Genomic DNA, 19,752 nt, shown 5'->3' with positions numbered 1-19,752 from the left:
ATAACAAAAACTCAAGAGAGAACTCATGGAAATCACAGTTTCTGCAAATTCATACTAATAAATAATACAATAATACCATAATTGGGAAGGGCTAATTTCTCGAAGTAATTTTAATAAGTTATTAAAATTATTTTAAATGTTGTTATGGGACTACTGTAAAAATTGTATGTAAATATACATGTCCCATTAATACCAGGCACGATAAGTGAACATATAATACAAAGTTAGGTGAGGTCCTGTTGAAAGTTTTACAAAGTATAAATACATAGTTTGGAGACTTGCCTGGTGGTCCAATGGTTAAAACTCCGCGTTCCCAATGCAGGGGGCCCAGGTTCCATCCCTAGTCAGAGAACTAGATCCCACATGCTGCAACTAAGAGCCCTCATGCCATAACTAAAATCCCACACTGCAACTAAAGATCCCACGCACAGCAACAAAGATCCCGCATGACACAACTGAGACCCGGCACAGCCAAATAAATAAATAAATAAAACTAAGACCTGGAGCAGCCAAATAAATAAATATTTTTTTAAAAATAAGTAAATATTTTTTAAAAAGAAATATATAATTGAATAAAATTACATTAGCCTTTTGTACTCCATAAAGAAGCCCTTTCTAGAGAGAGAATTTCCAGAGGACTGCAAGGCCATTTATGAATACTAATTTAAATCCCAGATTCAGAAAATCAACGCAAGAACTTAGTTTTCCTGCCAGATAGAAACTGTACAAATAAAAGTTAAAGCAGGTCTTAGGCCTGAATATATAAGTCATGACTGAGAAGAATTCAAACATACAACTAACAGGAAATGTTTACCAAAGAATTAGGAAACTTAATCTTCAATTTGGGAAGCACTTGGACAATTTCATCAAATTCTATGAAAGTGAAGGACACTGTCGTCACCATTCCTGCTGTCTGCACACTCCAGTTCCGATCCAGACACTCCAGCGCGCCTGAGCCATACAGGGAAAGTGTGTCTCCATCCACTTCAACAAGGTGTGTGTCTGTGACAGACAGATCTTGTAAAGAGCTGGTGAGTCCTGAGTCTAGAGACCTGGAAAACCCAACATATACGAGTACTTTTAAATGAAAGTCTTATCATGCAAAGTAAATAAAAGATTATACAGACCTGTTGGAAAAGGTTTTTGAAATTTTATATTCACTTTTTTTCATTTCAGTAATTAAAGCCAGAGCACCAAAGACTAATTTTCAATAGAATATCTGCAACTTTTGTATTCTTCTAGTCATGTACTTCAAAAAGAGGCACATGTGAACAAAAAATACCATTTTTAAACCCAAATTATTTATATCAATGAAAGATAATTGATACTCTATTTAGTCTTAAAACAATGCATTTAATATATCATAGATATCTTGCCATGTCAAAACAAATAGATTTTTCTAGTCTATAAGGTATTCCACTGTCTGGCTGAAAAAAACTGCATTTTACAAAATAATATTTCCATAGTAAGAACCATGTAATATAAAACTATGTTTATAAAACACTTGGGAATTCATATAATAACTGCTAACAATAGTTTCTCTCTCAGAAGCTGGATTAAAGGGTAACTCTGGCTTTCTATTCTTGAATATTTCAATGTTGTTTGAAATTTTTCAATTGCATATATACTACAGTTACAGCCAGTAAAATCAATGACGATTTTCTCCCCACTTTGAAATAAGAAATGATAAAAAAAATCCACTACTTACTTTATATTGTGTGTGTATATACACACATATATATATACAGAATAACTTCACATACTCTACTGAATATAATTGTTATTTTCAAAGTTAGAGCTACATGTTTGATAAAAAGTTACCTAAATGATAGCTCTTTGAAGAAGAAAAGAAATAGGTTGACCCCACTCAAATTTTCTGCTTTGTGAACAGAGATATACCTATTTATTTTACCCAATCTCAAAGCTCAATCAATGCTTGGTTTTTTTCTATGTGTTTTCATTCTGGAATTTTGCTTCCAGACAGTATTTTATTGTCCTTACTAATATATTAGTGCTTTGCCCTCCTTTGTGCTCCTATGGAAGTTTGTACACTCCTCCAATACATCACTTCTCATACTCAATCATAATTATGTGTTTACAATTTTGACTACATTTTTTCATCTTCGGGGGCTCTGGAATCTAGTAATGGGCTTTTTACAATGTAAATGACTGCATTATTAAAGATCCTCAAAAGTTTTATAAGGATGATGTTGGGAGAAAGACTGACAAACCATCACCCTGTTGGTTTACCATGCTTTACTAGACTTACATGTACTTATTTCATAGGCACCAGTTAATGTGTAACATATTTGTTGACACAATAAGCTGGGTAATAACATCAATCAACTCTAAGTGAATATGCAACCCAGAAAACATAAAAGGATTGATTTCTGCCAAACTAGTGCTCAAGACAATGATTATTATATGACAATAATCAAACATTCACTGAGCAGTGGTGTGTGAATGATCTTAGATGATAATCCTATAAAGGTAATGGCTGATAATATAGAACAAAAATAAGATGAGAATTAAGAGGTCCTTATATTGTGCTTTGTGTGATAACTTTGTGTTGAGCTATGCAGAGCATATAGTCATTTCGAGAATAGGATAAAGGATAGGAGTTACATTTCAATGCCACTAAAATAAACAGGGCTTGATGAAAAGAATATATACCACTATTACAGCACTTACATTGCACCACAATTATCTGTTTCCTTTTCTGTCTCTCTCACTAAACACTGTGATCCTTGAGGGTTCAAACTTTGTCACATTCCCTACAGTAGATCCAGCACCTAGCACAGCTCCTAGCATGTGTTGTGCTCAATACATATTTCTTCAAAGAATTGATGAAATGAGAATTATGAAGTTTCTTATGAGTATCTGCTGAATCTCAAGAAGGTGTTCCAACCACAAACTGTGGTTTGAGCAAAGGGGCAGAGTCAGTGATATAGTCGCAGACTAAGGGTTAGGAAGAAGATTTTCGCAGGTGAGACAAAGGCAAATAATGAAGAAGTAAAGTCAAGGCAAGAAAAAAGTTGCTAATTGATGTAATGATGCCTGATGGTCATGATATGCAGCAAAAGAAGTTGAATCATAGCTATGTGCCAAAAACATGAATAAATCCTTTGAGAAGTTGTATTGTTTTGTATCATCTATTTGGAGGTGTCTTGCTTACCTTTTTTTCCATATGATTAAACATTTAAGAATATAAACTACAAAATAAAACGTTTATTATTAGAAGAGGATTATTTATTTTCTTTAAAGGTTTGTCAAGCAAAATGTTAGAAAAATAAGTGAAATAATAAACCTAATCTCAGCAAAACAGCTGTATAGTTACAAAAGAAGGCAGAAGTAATTTGCAACTTTTATAGACCTCATGTGGACATTCAGTAAAAACAAATGGTAAGTTTGCTGGGCTGTAGACAGGAAACAAAGCACCTGCTAAACAGGTCATACAAGACCAAACCCATTTCAGTTATTTTCTGAATGAGGCTTCAGGTTAGCCTCAAAGTTTGGCCAATATGGAATAGAGGAATCTGTTCCTCGGGGAAGGTGTAATAACTTAGGAAGTTTGCTCCCCATGTTTATATGTTGGGGATTGTCCTTCCAGTTTTCCTTGTATGCTTGATAGAGATATTCACATCTTTTTAATCAAACATGCATACATATTATTTCATTTGCTCCCTCATTCATTTATCCCCTAAACATTTGCTAAAAGCCCACCACATACGATGGACACTGTCCTAAGCATTCTGTCACAGGCAACCAACTCATCTGCACTGATAAGGACAATCGGTACAGAAATCACGTGCAAGTTTTTAGATACATCAAAACTTTCTTCACTTTTACTGCGCTATGGTCCCAGAAATAGAACTGATCTAATCATACTCTGAGATTAAATTAAAATAAACACATGGGTACAATTTCTAAACCAAAAGGACTTTAACCTCATTAAGCAAACAGGTTAATCTGGAGAGCTTATTACGTGTCAGGGATTGTGGCAGGTATAGGGGATATAAAGATAAATTAATACTTGTTTGCCCTTAAAAAGCTCCCAATTTGGATGGAGGGTGGAAAGCAAGATAAATGTATACATTAATCCTGATACAATATTTATGTTTATTGTCATATAATGAATATTTAAGCAATATGTTATAGAAATACAGAGGAAGAACAACTAATTCTTCTAGTGGAGAAAAGTCAGGTTTCAAAAGGAGGTAGTATTTGAACTGTCCTTGAAAGATGAACAGTAGAATTTCATCAGACATGGAAGGAGAAAGCACACTTTAGGTAAGAAAAATAGAAGGAATAAAGGCACAGAAGCCTAATTATATATAACATATTCAATTAAGAACAATTTTAATATGGATGGAACACTGAAACATAGAAATTAAACACTAAAACATATGGGGGAGTAGCAGCTGAAGATGGAGCTGAAAAGCCATAATGTTGAGGAGCAGAAAAAGATTTTTAAATTTTTATTAAAGAAGTCAATGAACTTACTCAATGCAAGTTTTTAAGCATCTCCAACGTGCCATGCATGGAGCTAGGTTCTGGTGCTGGGGATAAAAGATGAATAAGATATGTTCTCTGCCCTCAAGGACCTACTTGAGACAGATAAGTTGGTCAACTTTGTGGAGGTTGTAGCAGGGAGAAACTGAATGGAGGGAGATTAGTAGGAAGACCAGTGCAATAGTGTCAACTAGACCATATGAGGGCATAACAAAAAAGAGGGCATCATGCAGTAGAAAAGGTGTTGGCAGGAAAATCAGATAGAGCTTATTCAAATCCCAGATCATCCAGTGATAAATAGATGTCTTTTGGAGCAAGTTATTTAATTTCTTTGTAGTTTCCGTTTCCTTGTATGTAAAATGGTTATCATAACACATATTTTTTGAGTTGTTATTAAGACTAGAAATAATATTCTAAACCATACTTCATGTTTAGTTCAATACATTTTAGTGTTAATTATTAATAAAAGAAGAGAACACAGATATACTAGATATTTAAGAGATCATAAAAGAGAGGCTGTGGGGAAGGAAGGAGAGGGAGGATTCAAGTGTTATTCAAATGTTTTAGAGTAAGTGATGAAGTCACCTTGTCTAGGTTTTACCCCTGTCTAGTCTAAATTTTTGCTCTAAGAAATGTGGTATTCCTCTATGGAGGATCCATGCTTTAAAATTTGTTTCTCCATGAAGCCTGACACATTTCCACGTATATTTCCCAACTCAAGCATTATTTATATAACAGTAGGCAGTCTGCCATCAAATAGGAATTCTCTTCAAGATCTTTAGTAGTTAATTCCAAGTCCAAATGTTCATTTATCCAACTCAATCTTTATATAAGAATGAATCAGAAAAATATTCCATGCCTTCTTGATTAGTAGAGGACAGGGTGATTAACTTTATGCAATACAGTAATGAGTCCCTGAAAGCCAGACTAAATGGAGAATATATCCTTAAATGCCTAAATGGAAAAAAAAGACAATATTTCAGAGGATTACAGGTTTTTAAAAAAATCTTTATGCATGCTATAACAGGCTAGAACAGAAAGACTTAAAATATTTCGGAAGATTCTTTTCCCCATGAATAAGTGGTGCTGATCCCTATAATAACGTACTTTATGAATTTCTATTACAACATTCATAGGTGTGGAAATTCATTTTATGCATTATATTTTATTATAGTAGTGTTGGCTAAAATACTACAGTGTTCATAGACAGGAAATGACCAAAAATAAACCAGCTTCACTGCATGCATCCAATGTAAGCAAAGAAAACATTACACCAAGTACTTTCCCATTTCTGGCTGGGGAAAGAAACCTGTAATGTGTCATTTTACTATAGATCTGTCCCAAGTACAGTGAACAGTGAAATCATTAATGGGATATACCAAAGTTTTACAGAATTTCTTCCCTTTATGTGCCTATAATTTTTTCATGGATACTTATTTCCAGGCGTTTAGTTACACACCCACAAGCCAAAGGTCACAGACATTATAACACAAGAATTAGCCACTTTTTTTGGCATTATAAAATACTAAAGACTACAAATGGGATTGTTAAAAATGGAAAATCTTATGAAGCATTAAAAAACAAATTGGAACCCTAAGGAAGAGCCTTTGTGGCCCTCTGACTAGCTTTCTACCTTCAGAGAGAGCCAGGCTTATATCATTCCTGAAAGATGAAATTTAATTATATTTTTAAAGACTTACAGAGAATGTAGTAATATAACTTCTAATATTTAAAATGTTTCACTTTGTGCTTTCAGATAAAATAATAGAATGAGCACATGTGTTTGAAACCTCTCCCTCTAAGACCCTCTAAGGTAACTGAAATGTTATAAACACAATAACAGGTAAAAAGGAAAGGGGGAGAAAATCTTTAGCAAGAAGTTTCAGCAAATTTTTGGAAGCTGGAAAGTGAAGAATTTTGAGTGTGGAAGAAGAACAAAGGAAGCCATAGCTTTGAATATGAACTGGAGGCAAGAGCAAAGATGCCAGCTGAGCTGCCCAGTAAAACTTTGGAAAGAACAGAGATATGATGGAAGACGGGAGTGAGAAGTGAGGGAGGGGCATTAATTGAAGATCTGCAAAAGGATCCTACTACCCACTTCTCCCATTGCCAATTAAACAGGCAGAGGAGCACTGCAGTTCAGTGGAAAAAGGAAAGAATACTCAATAAATAACACTAGGGCAACTGGTTATTGGCTGCATTTTAACTTACTCTGTTACCATCCCCCACTCCCCAGCTCAGTGGCAGCCTTGAAGATGACAGCTCACATTCTTTGTGTAAGTTGCTGGTACCAGAGGAAGCAATATATACCTTATTATCAAAAAATTGTGGTTATGTGTTTTGACATGTCTAGTAGCTCCCCAAAGGATCAGCTCAAGGGCTTGCCTTTGGTTTTCCTGCCTCAGAGCTTCCTCATGGCTGAGGCAGCTTCCAGGGTGGCATTTTTCAAAAGTCTTTAAAGGCAAAAATGTATTTAGCTGCTGCTACATGGGGCAAACAAAAGACAGACCAAAAAGACTGAGAAACAAGAGGCTGGGGAAGAAGATACTTAGGGAAAGAAGGACTTTGAGAAGCTCCTGTGTATTCCAGGGGATCTAGAGGAAAACATTTATGTCCACATTTATGCTCAGAAAAGACCCGAGAGGACCCTAAACAATCACTTCCAACTGTGGAAAGTAAAAGACAAAGAGAGAGTCTTGAAAGCAACAAGAGAGAAATGACTAGTCTTGTAAAAGGAATTCTCAATAAGATTGAGCCAATTTCTCATCAGAAACCATGGAAGGCAGAAGGCAGTGGGATGACATATTTAAAGTGTTGAAAGAAAAAAAAAATCTGTTAACCAAGAATTCTATACCCAACAAAACTGCACTTCAAAACTCAGGGAGAAATTAGGACATTTCTAGATAAAAAAAAAAACTGTGAGAGTTCATCGTTAGTACACCTGCCCAATAAGAAATGCTAAAAGTCCTTCAGATTGAAATGAAAGGCCCTAGACAATAACTCAGTCACATGAAGAAATAAAGAATACTGGAAAAGGTAATTACACAGATAAATATAGAAGCTAGTATTACTCTATTTTTGGTTGGTAAATCCTCTTTTTTCCTACATGATTTAATAGACAAATGCATAAAATAATAATTACAAATCTATATTAACATCCACACAATGTATAAAGATGCAATTTTTAATAAGAACAACATAGAGGGGAGCGGAGCTATATAGGAGCAAAGTGTTTGTATATTATTGTAATTAAGTTGGTATTAATGCAAATTAAAATGTTATAAATTAAGATGTTAATTGCAATCATCAGGGTAATAACCAAAAAAACTACAAAATATACAGTAAAAAGAATGAGAAGGGAATTAAAATGTTACACTTAAAAAAATCAAACACAAAAGAAGAAAGTAATGGAGGAACTGAGAAACAAAGAAGATACACAACAAGTAGAAAAAAATAGCAAAATGACAGAAGTAAGACCTTTCTCACTAGGACCTGACAGATTAAATTCTCCAACTAAAAGGCAGATATTAGCAGAATGGATTTTTAGAAAATGATTCAACTATATGTTTTCTATAAAATTAAAAGGCACAAGTAGATTGAAATCGAAAGGATGGAAAAAGATAATGTAAATGGTAACCAAAGAGACATTATATAAGAAATTGTTACAAGAGACATGCAAGAGACATAGGAGGACATTTTATATTGATAAAAGGGTCAATTCATTAAGAACACGTAACAATTATAAACATGTGTACTTAACACCCAAAATATATGAAGTAAAAACTGACGGAACTGAATGGAGAAATAGTTCTACAATAATAGTTGGAGACTTTAATACCCTACTTTCAATAATGGATGCATTATCTGAACAGATCAAAAAGAAACAGAGGGCTTGAAGAAGACTATAAACCAACTAGATCTAACAGATGCATACAGAAGACTCTACCCAACATTAGAATACACATTCTTCTTAAGAGCACATGGAACATTCTTCAGGACGGAAGCCACAAAATGAGTCTCAATAAATTTTGAAAGGTCAAACTCACACAATGAAATGAAACTAGAAATCAATAACAGAAGGAAATCTGAAAAATTCACAAATATGTGGAAATTAAACAATACACTCAACCAATAGGTCAAGGAAGATATAGCAAGGGAAAGTAGAAAAGCACAGCTGATAGAAGTCGCAATGTAAAAAGATGGAAAGAAAAGTGAAAAGAAGGATAGATTCATCTTGCACAGTACAGATTTCAGAGCTACTATCAATAGCAGAGGGAATAAGAAATAGAGGTTTCATCACACATTATAAAATATATCAATAAAATAATTACAGATTGTGTTGGGAGGAGAAGAGGTGAATGAGCTGATACTCATCTACTATAGCAAAAAGTATATCGAAATCTTATAAATCAAGAAATAGAATGATATACATTCAGAGATTTGGTAGACTTGGAATCAGCAAGATATACTTAAAAAAAAGAGTAACCCAGCCATAAAAAACAATAAAATAATGCCATTTGCAGCAACATGGATGGACCTAGAGATTGTCATACTGAGTGAAGTCAGACAGAGAAAGACAAATATCATATAATATTGCTTATTATGTGAAATCTTAAAAAATGGTACAAATGAACTTATTTGCAAAACAGAAATAGAGTCAAAGATGTAGAAAAGAAACCTATGATTACCATGGGGAAAAGGGGTGGAAGGGATAAATTGGGAGATTGGGATTGACATACATACACTACTATATATAAAATAGGTAACTAATAAGGACCTACTGTATAGCACAGGGAACTCTACTCAATACCCTGTAATGGCCTATATGGGAAAAGAATCTAAAAAAGAGTGGATATATGTATATGTATAACTGATTCACTTTGCTGTACACCTGAAACTAACACAACATTGTAAATCAACTATACTCCAATAAAATATTTTATAAAATAAACAAATAATTAAACATTTAAGAATTAAAAAAAAGAAGAGTAGCCACATAGGTAAAAGGAAAATCAGGTGAATGTGCTGTCAAGAAAGTCAATGCAAAGAGCCTATCAACAATGAACATCAACTATGTCAACTGGTGTGGCTCATTCAACCAAAGTAAGAACTTGAAGTTCAAAAAGTCAATTTGGATCCTCTGGTTAAGGGCCCCTCATGTAGGCATATACAAGGCACAATAGGCTCTTTTAGAAATATTTCTACCTTTCTGATGTAACAGACTTTATAGGAATCAGATAACCACAAACTAACTGAAAAAAATTATCTATAACCACTAGAAGTTATAATTGATTCTGCATTATAGTCTCTACCAATAATTCATTGTCTATCTCTAAAGTTTTATTTTTCCGACTTCATATATCTTCAATATCATCTTTGTCTCAAATCAAAACAGTTTTTAGATCATCAAAAAAGGTCAGACCATGATAATGTAAACATGTCTCCATGGCACTCTCAACTTACATCAGTAGAAATTTTTTGCCAGAAATCGTGGATCCCTTTCCTAATGATTCATTACCTCTCTCCACATCCTCTGCATTGAACCTACACATCACTTTTCCCATCTCTTTCAAACTCTTCCTTTGTGCTCTTTGCTTAAAAAGCCTCTGACTTTGTGGAACTCCTAATAAAAATTCTGAAACTCTTGGTAGTAACTATAAGTCACAATAATTTTCATTAGCAGATATGTCTTCTTTCTCTTGGAAATAATTGCTTGTTTTCGAGACCAATAAAGTGAAGACTCTAAAATTTTAAATTATTTTAGAGGGTCACAGAATACTTGGACAAAAGTTGCTTAAAAAGTTTAGAATGTCAGGAAAGTCACATTAATAGTCTTGAGTCCACCCATCAGTACATCTAATAGAGTCCAACTACCAGAGATAGTTTTGCTAGATAAAAGAACCAATTAATAAACAAAGACACTCCTGCAATCACTGCTGCTTCCGACACTAGTAAAATGTGAACAGTGAACATCTCCATGACAAGGGCACAGGATGCATGGCTGAGACTGGAAGGAGATAAGGCTGGTCACTGTTGAATACTCTGGCCCCTGGTTCCACACCTGTTCTACCATCTGTAACTTCAATGTCTACAATAATAACTGCAATTGATCTTCTCTCCTCTTCTCCTCTCCTTATTGATTTGTACTCTTCTCCAACAACCCATTCCCATGGCCACGGTGGCCTCCAAATTGCTCTTATGTTGTTACTGCTTAGATATATTCTACCTCCAAAATCTTCAACTTCAAAAACTTAGTCTGACCATAAATTCCCACTATTCCAGCTCACTATTAATCCTCTTACTTTATGTACTTCTTATCTTTAATTTCATTTAGACTTCTAGTCCCAGAAATACTAAATTTTCTCCCCATCTGTAGGCAACCTTCTATTTTTTAATTCTTTAAAAATAGCTTTAAAAATAGATACATCATTTCTTTCTTTTGTCATGATACTTGAATTTTTTTACTTGAATTTTTAAATTCCTTACCTTTGATCCTTTATCTCCTTATTCTTTATAAGACATTTAGCTTCTCTATTGATACACCTTGCTACTCTGTGTTCCTGGAATACTCACTCAACAATTCGACTGTAGTTGCTACAATTTCGTGGCCTATAACCTCCTTTAGTTCCTCAGAATTTTCCTTCAATTCTCAACACTTCCCAAGTTAGCTCTCTAGTATACTTGAAAAAAAGGAAAGATACACCATGTTTTTTTAAAGTGATGATTTCTTATCTTAAGAATGTTAATCCTACTGAAATAAACAACTTAAGTGCCATTTGAGTAAGATTCTTAACATTTCCATTTAGATTAAATGATTTTAAAGTTTATATGTCAGAACAAGTGTGTGAGAATTGAAACTTTGAAAAGTATAGTGAAAGCATATTTCCCTTACTAGATATTGAAACTTACTGTAAAAGGACAATAATCAAAATAGTCTGGTACTGGCATTAAGACAGATAAGTAGGTTAGTGAAATGGAATAGGAAGTCCAGAAATATATCCAGTATTTATGGGAACTTAATATAAGATGAAAATGGCATTCTCATTGAAGAAGAGAATAATCTGAGGAATGCTATTAGAAAATTAACTAGTCAATTGAAATAAAATCAAGTTAGACTCTTACCTAACAGCATATATAAAAATAAATTTTACATATTAAAGGAGTAATTTTAAAACCTTATTAAAATTTTAGAATAAAATTTTATAAGATCATTTGGAAAACTTGGAACTAGGAAACTTTCTTAAGGAAGATAGGAAAAATATTTTTTTAAGAAAAGATAAATCAGAAATATAACTGACTTGTATAGTATTTCATAAATATAAAGCCCAATGAAATAAAGTTTTAATTTTATAAAGTATAGTTCTCTCCAAGTAAAATTATATTCTGACATTTAAATAATATTAAATAAAGCTCCAGGGAACTATAAGTGATATATCTGTTATATAAATTATCACCTAATTGGAATTTTAATTCTTATTTCCTTATTTTTCTAGTTGAAAAATCTGAGAAACTCTACATGTGGATACCCAAGTGAACTGAAGGAGGTACACTGATCAATATAAATTAATTTTATAACTAAAATTGTTAAAGTATATTTGTCTTTAAAATATACATCAAACTTAACTCCAGTAAAATTCCAAAATATTATTGTAATTCCTCTTAAATGACTTTATCACATTATTCATATATGGAAAGCTTAAAGAATACTGGCTGAAAACTTGAAATGAAAGCTATATTATATTTAGTTTGAAATGTGTTTCAGAATTTGGTTAGGTCATTAGATAACTGTGCATCAAATGAAACAAAATTGAAGTGCATTCCATCTTTGATTTTTAGGTTTTATTTTTAAATTATATATCTGTTTTTAAATTATAAATAAACTATGAGGATATATATACTTTGTGTTCCTCTCATGTACTTGATTCTAGCATGCCCTCTTAGGAGGAGGAGAAACATGTAAAGTTGAGACAGTGTGCTCAGATTTGCTCATAAACCAGTGACGTGTTACACGACCCATGTGTCATCTAAGAGAGAGGCTGTGAGCCACTGGAACAGACAAATATTACAGAGCACAACTGGAGGAACTATTTACATTTTTATGCCGAACTGCTTAATACTAGTTAAGGAGTAAGGATTTGTGCTAGTTACTGGGGAAACCGCAGAGGTTAAGACAATCAGGATTCTTTTCCTTGAGAAGCTTACATTCTAGTGGGAAGGCGAATATGAAACAACTAATTACCCACTAGTTACTTAGTTAGTTATGGTCATGGGAAGTGCTAACAGGGGAAGTGCAAAAAACTAGGAGAGAAAAAGGTATCCGATCTAGCCTAGTCTCTGGGAGGTCGTTAAGGCAGGATTTTCAGGGGAAGTGAAATTTCACTTTAAGCCTCCAGGCTGAGTTGTAGTTAGCCAGGGTAGGGTGAAGGAAGTAGGGCAGGGGAGAATTCAACTGTTTGTAGGAGAAGCGTTCTGAAGTAGGAAGCAACTGAACTGAAAATCACTGAGGCTGCAGCACAAGAATAAAGTGGCTGATGGCATGGGATAAAACCGGTGAGGTGTGTAGAGGGCCTCATAGGCTATATTAAGTAATCTAGATTTATTCTTATGAAAAATAAGAAACTGCTGAAGGATTTTTAAATTAGAGGTCAGCTTATATTTTCATTATTTCCATGTTAACTTTTAAAACCTACTGCTAATTTCAGTAGGTTTTCTTAAGAAAGCTATTTCAAAATAATTATAAGTAAAATATTTTCCCATTTCTGCTCCAAATTCAGTTCTTCAAAGATACTAGTACCTAGAAAGAATACCATTGCATACCCTGTTTCCTCTGGAAATGCAGAGACGGTGCTTCCATCGTTCTGACAGTGGTCCTGAGAGTCAGAATCTTTTCTATCTTGATTTGTAGCAAAATTGGTTATTCGATGTTGTTGCAAGTCCCACTTTCGAGCTACGTTGTTAATTGTTAACCTTTTCTTCTCCTATGAAAAAGTCCATTGTGACAAGAATTACATAATACAATTTTTGTAGCAGGAGAGTCCAAGGAGCATATGGTTTGTACTACTTATCACATCTTTAAAAGGAGTATATTACTTAAAAGTAGCTATCAAATATGTATTATAAAACACAGTATAAGTGGCCTTTATTTAACCTATGCATTCAAACATCTCAGTAATTCTCTATTATCCTTAAAAATTATAAACAAACAATAATTACTCCCATTGGAGATAAGAAAATTCACTTTTTGAAAGTTTCATTTTAAATTTATATACTCAAGTGTTATGTAAAGTTTTCATTTGACAGAAAATGATGCCTTTATGTTTAAATGTAGGAAGAAAAAACTAACAATATTTTAATTTTCCTTCAATAATTATGGCAAATGTGGTGGAATACTTTCGGGGGGGGGGGAGGAAGGAGAGAGACTGATCAATGTTCCAAGTCATGGCATAAATTACAATGTCTGAAAATTAATAATCATATATAGACTACTAAAAGAAATTGTACTAGGCTGAAATATTTCTAGATAACTAGTAGCATCCTAGATTATCCATTATCAAAAGTTAACATTTTTAAATGGCATATTGATTGAATCACAGTGCTGAAAACAGACACTTCGCTCTTCTCTTTACTAAGACAACAATCATCCAGTAAAAAACCAGCTGTGTGATACCGACCCCTCTCCACCTGCTCCCTTTGGAGCCAGGGAAGCTGTTAGGAAGACTCTGTGCCCATTCCCTGAGCGCATCCACACATGCAGAACACTTATGTTTAGTTGCACCTTTCGGTTTGTCTAAAATTTTAGAGGTAGAAATGGCATTGGATAGGAATGAAAAGTGGTGACAAAGCTTAATTAAAGCTAAACAGTTTAAAAGTTCTATTTCTGCATTTAAAAATGTTTTTAGCATGGGTTCCTTTTTCTGTTGCTTGGTATTTCAAATTTGTTTAAATGGGTTATACTTAATATGTGTATACTTCTGAGGCTTTTTGACATTTTATATATGTCCTTCTTATCTAAAGCAAATAGGACTCTGCCATTCTACTATAAATTTTCCCCCAAGTCTATGATAAAAAGGCATCTTATCTTAAAGAATTCTATTGCAGTTATTTGCCGATGATTGAGACACCCCAATTCTTAATCTAAGCAATACCAAGGCTACTCTGAATGAGGCAGGGGCAGTGAGTTCATGGAGGATGGCTATCATGCCGACTCCATGCATTTGGTTTTCTGGCTGACTTGGAGTTGGCAAAAATAAACATTCTTAATGAGGTAGATACAGCAGTGCTCAGAAGAAAGGCACAAAAGTTTACTGAGTATGTTAACACATGTATAACAAGATACTCTGAAAATGCCAACACTTTCCTATACCAATCCCAAAGCTAAGCTTTCTTTCATCGGGTTAGTAAAATCGGATCAACACTAGGTTGACTGAGAAAATGGGTATTTTCACGGAGGCCAAGAAAAGGGAAGACATATTTTATTTTTATTTTATTTTATTTTCTACCCAGACGACCATTCTGTTTTATAGTTTCAGTACAGTAGTCAAGAAATTACATGAAATATTCAACACAATCATAAAACAGGCTTTGTGTAAGATGATTTTGCCCAACTGCAGGCGCATTTAAGGTGGGCTAGGCTCAGCGGGGAACACGTCTTTTAAAACAAGAGTGCCCTCTGGGGTCAGGTGGGGATCCCTGGCTGACCAGGGGGTCAAACAAGGGTCCTAGGTCTCTGTGGAGCAAGAAAAAGAGGAGCAAAAGAAAGGCTAGAGATTCTGTAAGGCAAAAGGGGGTACCCCCCAAAATTTCACTCCTGAAGATCATGGATGCATTTGCCATATTAGTATAATCACGATTAGAGCTAGATGGCAACTTGCCAAGTCTGCGTTATCGTGACAATTATTTTAGACGTGAACGTTCAGCTTCTGCCCCTGGAGTGTATTCTTTACAGTCCAAGCAATACCACACCAATATATCCCATAACTATCACTCCCATTCATTTCCAAGGTTGAAAAGAAAATAGAAAGATAGAAAAGCAGTAAGGCTGAAGATATATGTCCATACACTCTTACTGTCCCTCTATAACCACCCATCCCATTTTCTTAATGATCAATATATGCTGTCACATGAAACAATCTCCAGTGAATGCTGAGGCTCTTTGATATCATGACCCTGAATCTGGGCTAGAGCTAGAATTCCTGATTTCCCATACTTTTCCTCTTACTAAAAAATTTTAAAACTAAATAACCCTCATAATTAAAGAGTCCTATTTAGTGACTTTAAGAGAAGCTTTAGCTTATGAAGTTTTCATAAAAATTTTCCATCTAAAAAAATTTAGCTAAAAACTTAATGGCACATTTCCAAAAACAGTGATGGTTACAAGCAGCTGAATTGGGTATATAACAAAAAATGTTCAGTTCAAAGATGGAGTCAAGTGCGATTTGTTGCCTATACAAGGCTCTACTCATGCTGGAAGACTTAGAATTAAATCACCAATACCAGCAGGTGAGAAAATTGTAGCATACTGAGTAACAGCTCTAATTACTTTTGAAGTAGTAGGCTGGAGCTGAGAGGGCTTGGGACCAAGTTTGCTCTGCTTGTTAATTTTGGAGTAGTTTTCATAGAGTAAAACACACAGATTCATCTCTTTGATCAGTTTTGACAAATACATGTATCTGTCAACCCATAACATTTTCATCACCCCAGTAAGTTCCCTTGTTTCCTAAGTTTACTGTATACACCTTTGTATTCCTAGTAGTCATTTTTAAAAGTTCTGAATGCCATTTTAATTTTAAAAAGAAAAGCACCTACATAAGACAAGAATGAGTAATGACAGTCAGCATATCCTTAGTTTCAGAACATAGTATGAAGCATAACATGAACTATAAACTTTAAGCTCTCTTCATTATACTTTGTTATGTTAATATAAAATATTTTTAAAGAAAACATTTTAAGGAAAGTAACATCTGATATGTTAAATAATTTAAAACCAGTTTAAGAATACCTTTAATTCCTATATTCCTCAAAATCTTTACCACCTCTATATCAGAGAAGCTAATGCAGAAATTTTTTTAAATTTAAAAAGCCATCAATAGAAAACAAAACGCATGTAGCAGAGCTCATTAAAATATATCACTAAAGGTGACAGTCTACCACAGTGGTTTCCAAAATGAAACGTACATGCCACGAGGATATACAAGGTGATGTACTGGTGTGGAAAAAATGATAACTTCTGTTATATTTATTTTTATCTCTTCCTTTTATAATTTCTAGCTTTTGCATGTGTTTTATAACATACATTATATTGTATTTCAGAGGTACAGGTTTGTTTGTAGGTAGTAACTTATAGAAGTTTTAAGGGTGTTTGTTTATTAAAAACACTCTGTTGATAGGAATGAGAAATTCAGGTTTGGAAACCACTTTTCTAGCTGATTAGCTAGCTAGCTCCACTACGTGTGAGTGTGTGCGCACATATGTGAATGTAGACATCAGAGAAAATACCTTCAGCAAGGATTGCTTATGACTTTCCCTCTTCTTCTCTTCCTCTTTTTTGGCTACAACAGATGCCATACGCCGTTCTTCTTCCTAAAAGAAAAATGTAAAAAAGTATTATTAAGTATTTAACCTTTTTTATGCTAAATACTTTCGGGACTCCAAGTCTGATTCTCTTTGTGAGAGGCATACTACTTGTTCATAGAAAATACGTCCTCAAAGAAATAGTATGTTACTCTTTATTTTCTTCTTCCATCTCAATTAAAAAAAAAAACCTGTGCATTCTTAATTCTGCTCCCCACTCGTGATGTGAGATAAACCTAACTAATACAAGAAAGCAAAAAGAATGAGAAGAGAAAGAAGAAAGGGGGAGCAAGTTTGTATAATTTTTCTTTGTATTGTAGTTCCACATGGAGAGACAAACTTTCTATCATTAAGATAAAAAGGATAAAAATTATACTTCTAACAATCTTAATTTATGGTTGCAAATCAAAGCTTTTTGTAATGACAAAACAACTGAGAAAGCTTTTTAAAACTCTTCATTGATATTAATAAATTATTCTCCATTAATATCATTACTTAGGTTGATTTGGCCAGTCTAATTTCTTCCATTCTAAAAACTATGAAGTAACCTTACCGTAATAACATTACAGTTCAGAAAAATTTTTTAAAACTAGTCATAATCCCAACACCCTAACTCAAATATTATCATTTCTGTATCACCTTATGATATCCACTATGAGCGGATTTTTAAATGTTGCAATCTGTATACACAATCTGGATCATGTTTTTCCCCCCTGAAGACTGGCAAATTTTAATCAATTATAACCATGTAACTTTTAATTTTTATTATCAAAAGATTTGTAGGCATTCAAAATGACATCACAATTTGAGAAAACAATTTCTTCATACAAGACAAACTTGAAAATATCTTCAGAGATAGAAAACTATAACAAGTAATTCAGTACATTTGAAGGAGAACTTTTTAAGAAATAAAAAATTACAAAACAAATTAAAAATTTAATGGAGGTGGGTCAAAGGGCAGATTTTACAGAGCTGAAGAGAGAATCAGTCAACTGGAAAATAGGTCAGAAGAAATTTTCCTGTATGCTTTCATACCACCCTATATTTGCCAGTCACAGCACTTAACCTGTTTCTTTTAAATTATCTCTGGTACTATCTCTCCCCTTTGCTCTTCATGCAGCAAGCTCCATGAAGGTATGGACCATGTCAGCTCTGCAGCACATAGTAGATATTCAATAAATATATATTCAAAGAATGAATTATTGAATGTACATCTCTATATAGCTGTTCAATAATTTCCTAAAACTGAAACTACTAAATCAAATGGTAGACATATTTCTAGGGCTTTTGATATGTTTGCAAATTGCCCTCCATGAATATAGTACTAATTGATACTTCTACCAGAACATTTGATTTAAAATATAATGGATAGTCATAAGAGCTGTTTGCCAAATATTCCTGTGTCTTCCCACATCCTGGCCACATTGTGAGATAGCACTTCATGCCCTCTTGAAGTTAGATGTGGTCATGTGACTTGCTTTGGCCAATGTCATATGAACAAAAGTGATGTGTTTACTTCTGGGTGGAAAATTTCAAAGAAAATGTGTGATATAGCTATTCTCTCTCTCACCTCTTCTATAGAATTCGCAAAGCTCCAGAGGTTGGGTACTTTGAAGGCCTTGGTCCTGGAATGAGGACAACACAGAATAAAGTTCCCAGATTACATACTATGGGCAGACTGACAGTATGAGCATGAAATAAACTTTGTGGATTAATCCACTGAGGTTAGAGAAGTTGTTATTGTAACATAATCTAGCCTATTCTGATCAGTATATACATTATATTAGAATTAAGAAAGGTCAAAGAGGCCACAAAAAGGTATTCTAGGTATGAGCCATTAAAAATGCTTCTGAAAACAAAGAAAAGACCCAGACTAAAGAAGTAAATTAAAAATGCACAAAGATAAACTATCACAAAATTAAAAAGGAAAGTAGAAATGCATCTACTGGAAGACTCTAATTTTAGAAATGAGGAACACTCTCAGAAGTTTATTAACTTATACAAGGTCACACAACTAGTGACAAAGCCAGGATCAGGACCAGAAGTCATCTGTGAGAAATGGAGTTTGCATTTTTGTAATAAGGATATATTTGTGTTTTACTGATTTTAGAGAGATGAAAAAGGCGAGATCAAAATTTAGTAGTAATCTGCCATATGATTTAGTTGTTTTAAAGGGAATGAAAATTTATGTGATTTTTGGTGAATTTAAAGTATATTTTACAATATGGAAAATAGTTATTCTTAATGCTTAAAGACTGAATAGAGGTAATGAGGAGAAATAAACTAAAAAAGAAATTCAGAATCTTGATTCCTAGCTTCATAAAATAGCTGGATTAATAGTCATGTTAAACTCCCTTGTTCAGTAGATGCAGCTTTAGTACCTATTAAGGATAACCTGTTTCAGAAAAAAACTTTTTAAAAGAGTAAAATATATTGATGTTCAATTGTTGACTCATATATTGAATATGAACTAGAAACAGATTGGTTATTCAAAGAGCCAATTTCAAACAGTACTGGAAACTGTATGGATCACGTACTACACATACTTAAGAGATGATTTCATCAGATTTTCAAAAAAGAATTTGAGCTTCTATTAAAGGCAGTAAGTCTTTAAAAAGGAAAGCTAAACCTAGGAAAACTGGATATATGCCAAATCAATCCAAATATTGA

At 33.7% G+C, this 19,752-nt stretch overlaps 1 protein-coding gene across 3 annotated transcripts in view; it reads right to left on the bottom strand.

Moving 5' to 3' along the window:
- LRRC49 (leucine rich repeat containing 49) overlaps positions 1-19,752 on the bottom strand; it is a 143,465-nt gene that overhangs the window by 27,607 nt on the left and 96,106 nt on the right. For 2 of the 3 annotated variants that reach the window (XM_057724379.1, XM_057724380.1), the window contains 3 exons: positions 17,008-17,091; positions 13,330-13,490; positions 815-1,052 (listed from right to left, as the gene is read on the bottom strand). In XM_057724379.1, the coding sequence (XP_057580362.1) occupies positions 815-1,052; positions 13,330-13,490; positions 17,008-17,091 (483 nt within the window). The remainder of the gene's footprint in view (positions 1-814; positions 1,053-13,329; positions 13,491-17,007; positions 17,092-19,752) is intronic. The other variant, XM_057724381.1, reaches the window with a different exon arrangement.

This window comes from Hippopotamus amphibius, chromosome 2, assembly GCF_030028045.1.
Source record: "Hippopotamus amphibius kiboko isolate mHipAmp2 chromosome 2, mHipAmp2.hap2, whole genome shotgun sequence".
Taxonomy (NCBI): Eukaryota; Metazoa; Chordata; class Mammalia; order Artiodactyla; family Hippopotamidae; genus Hippopotamus; species Hippopotamus amphibius.
The sequence above is the reverse complement of the archived record's forward strand: the minus strand, read 5'-3'. Positions and strand labels throughout refer to the sequence as shown.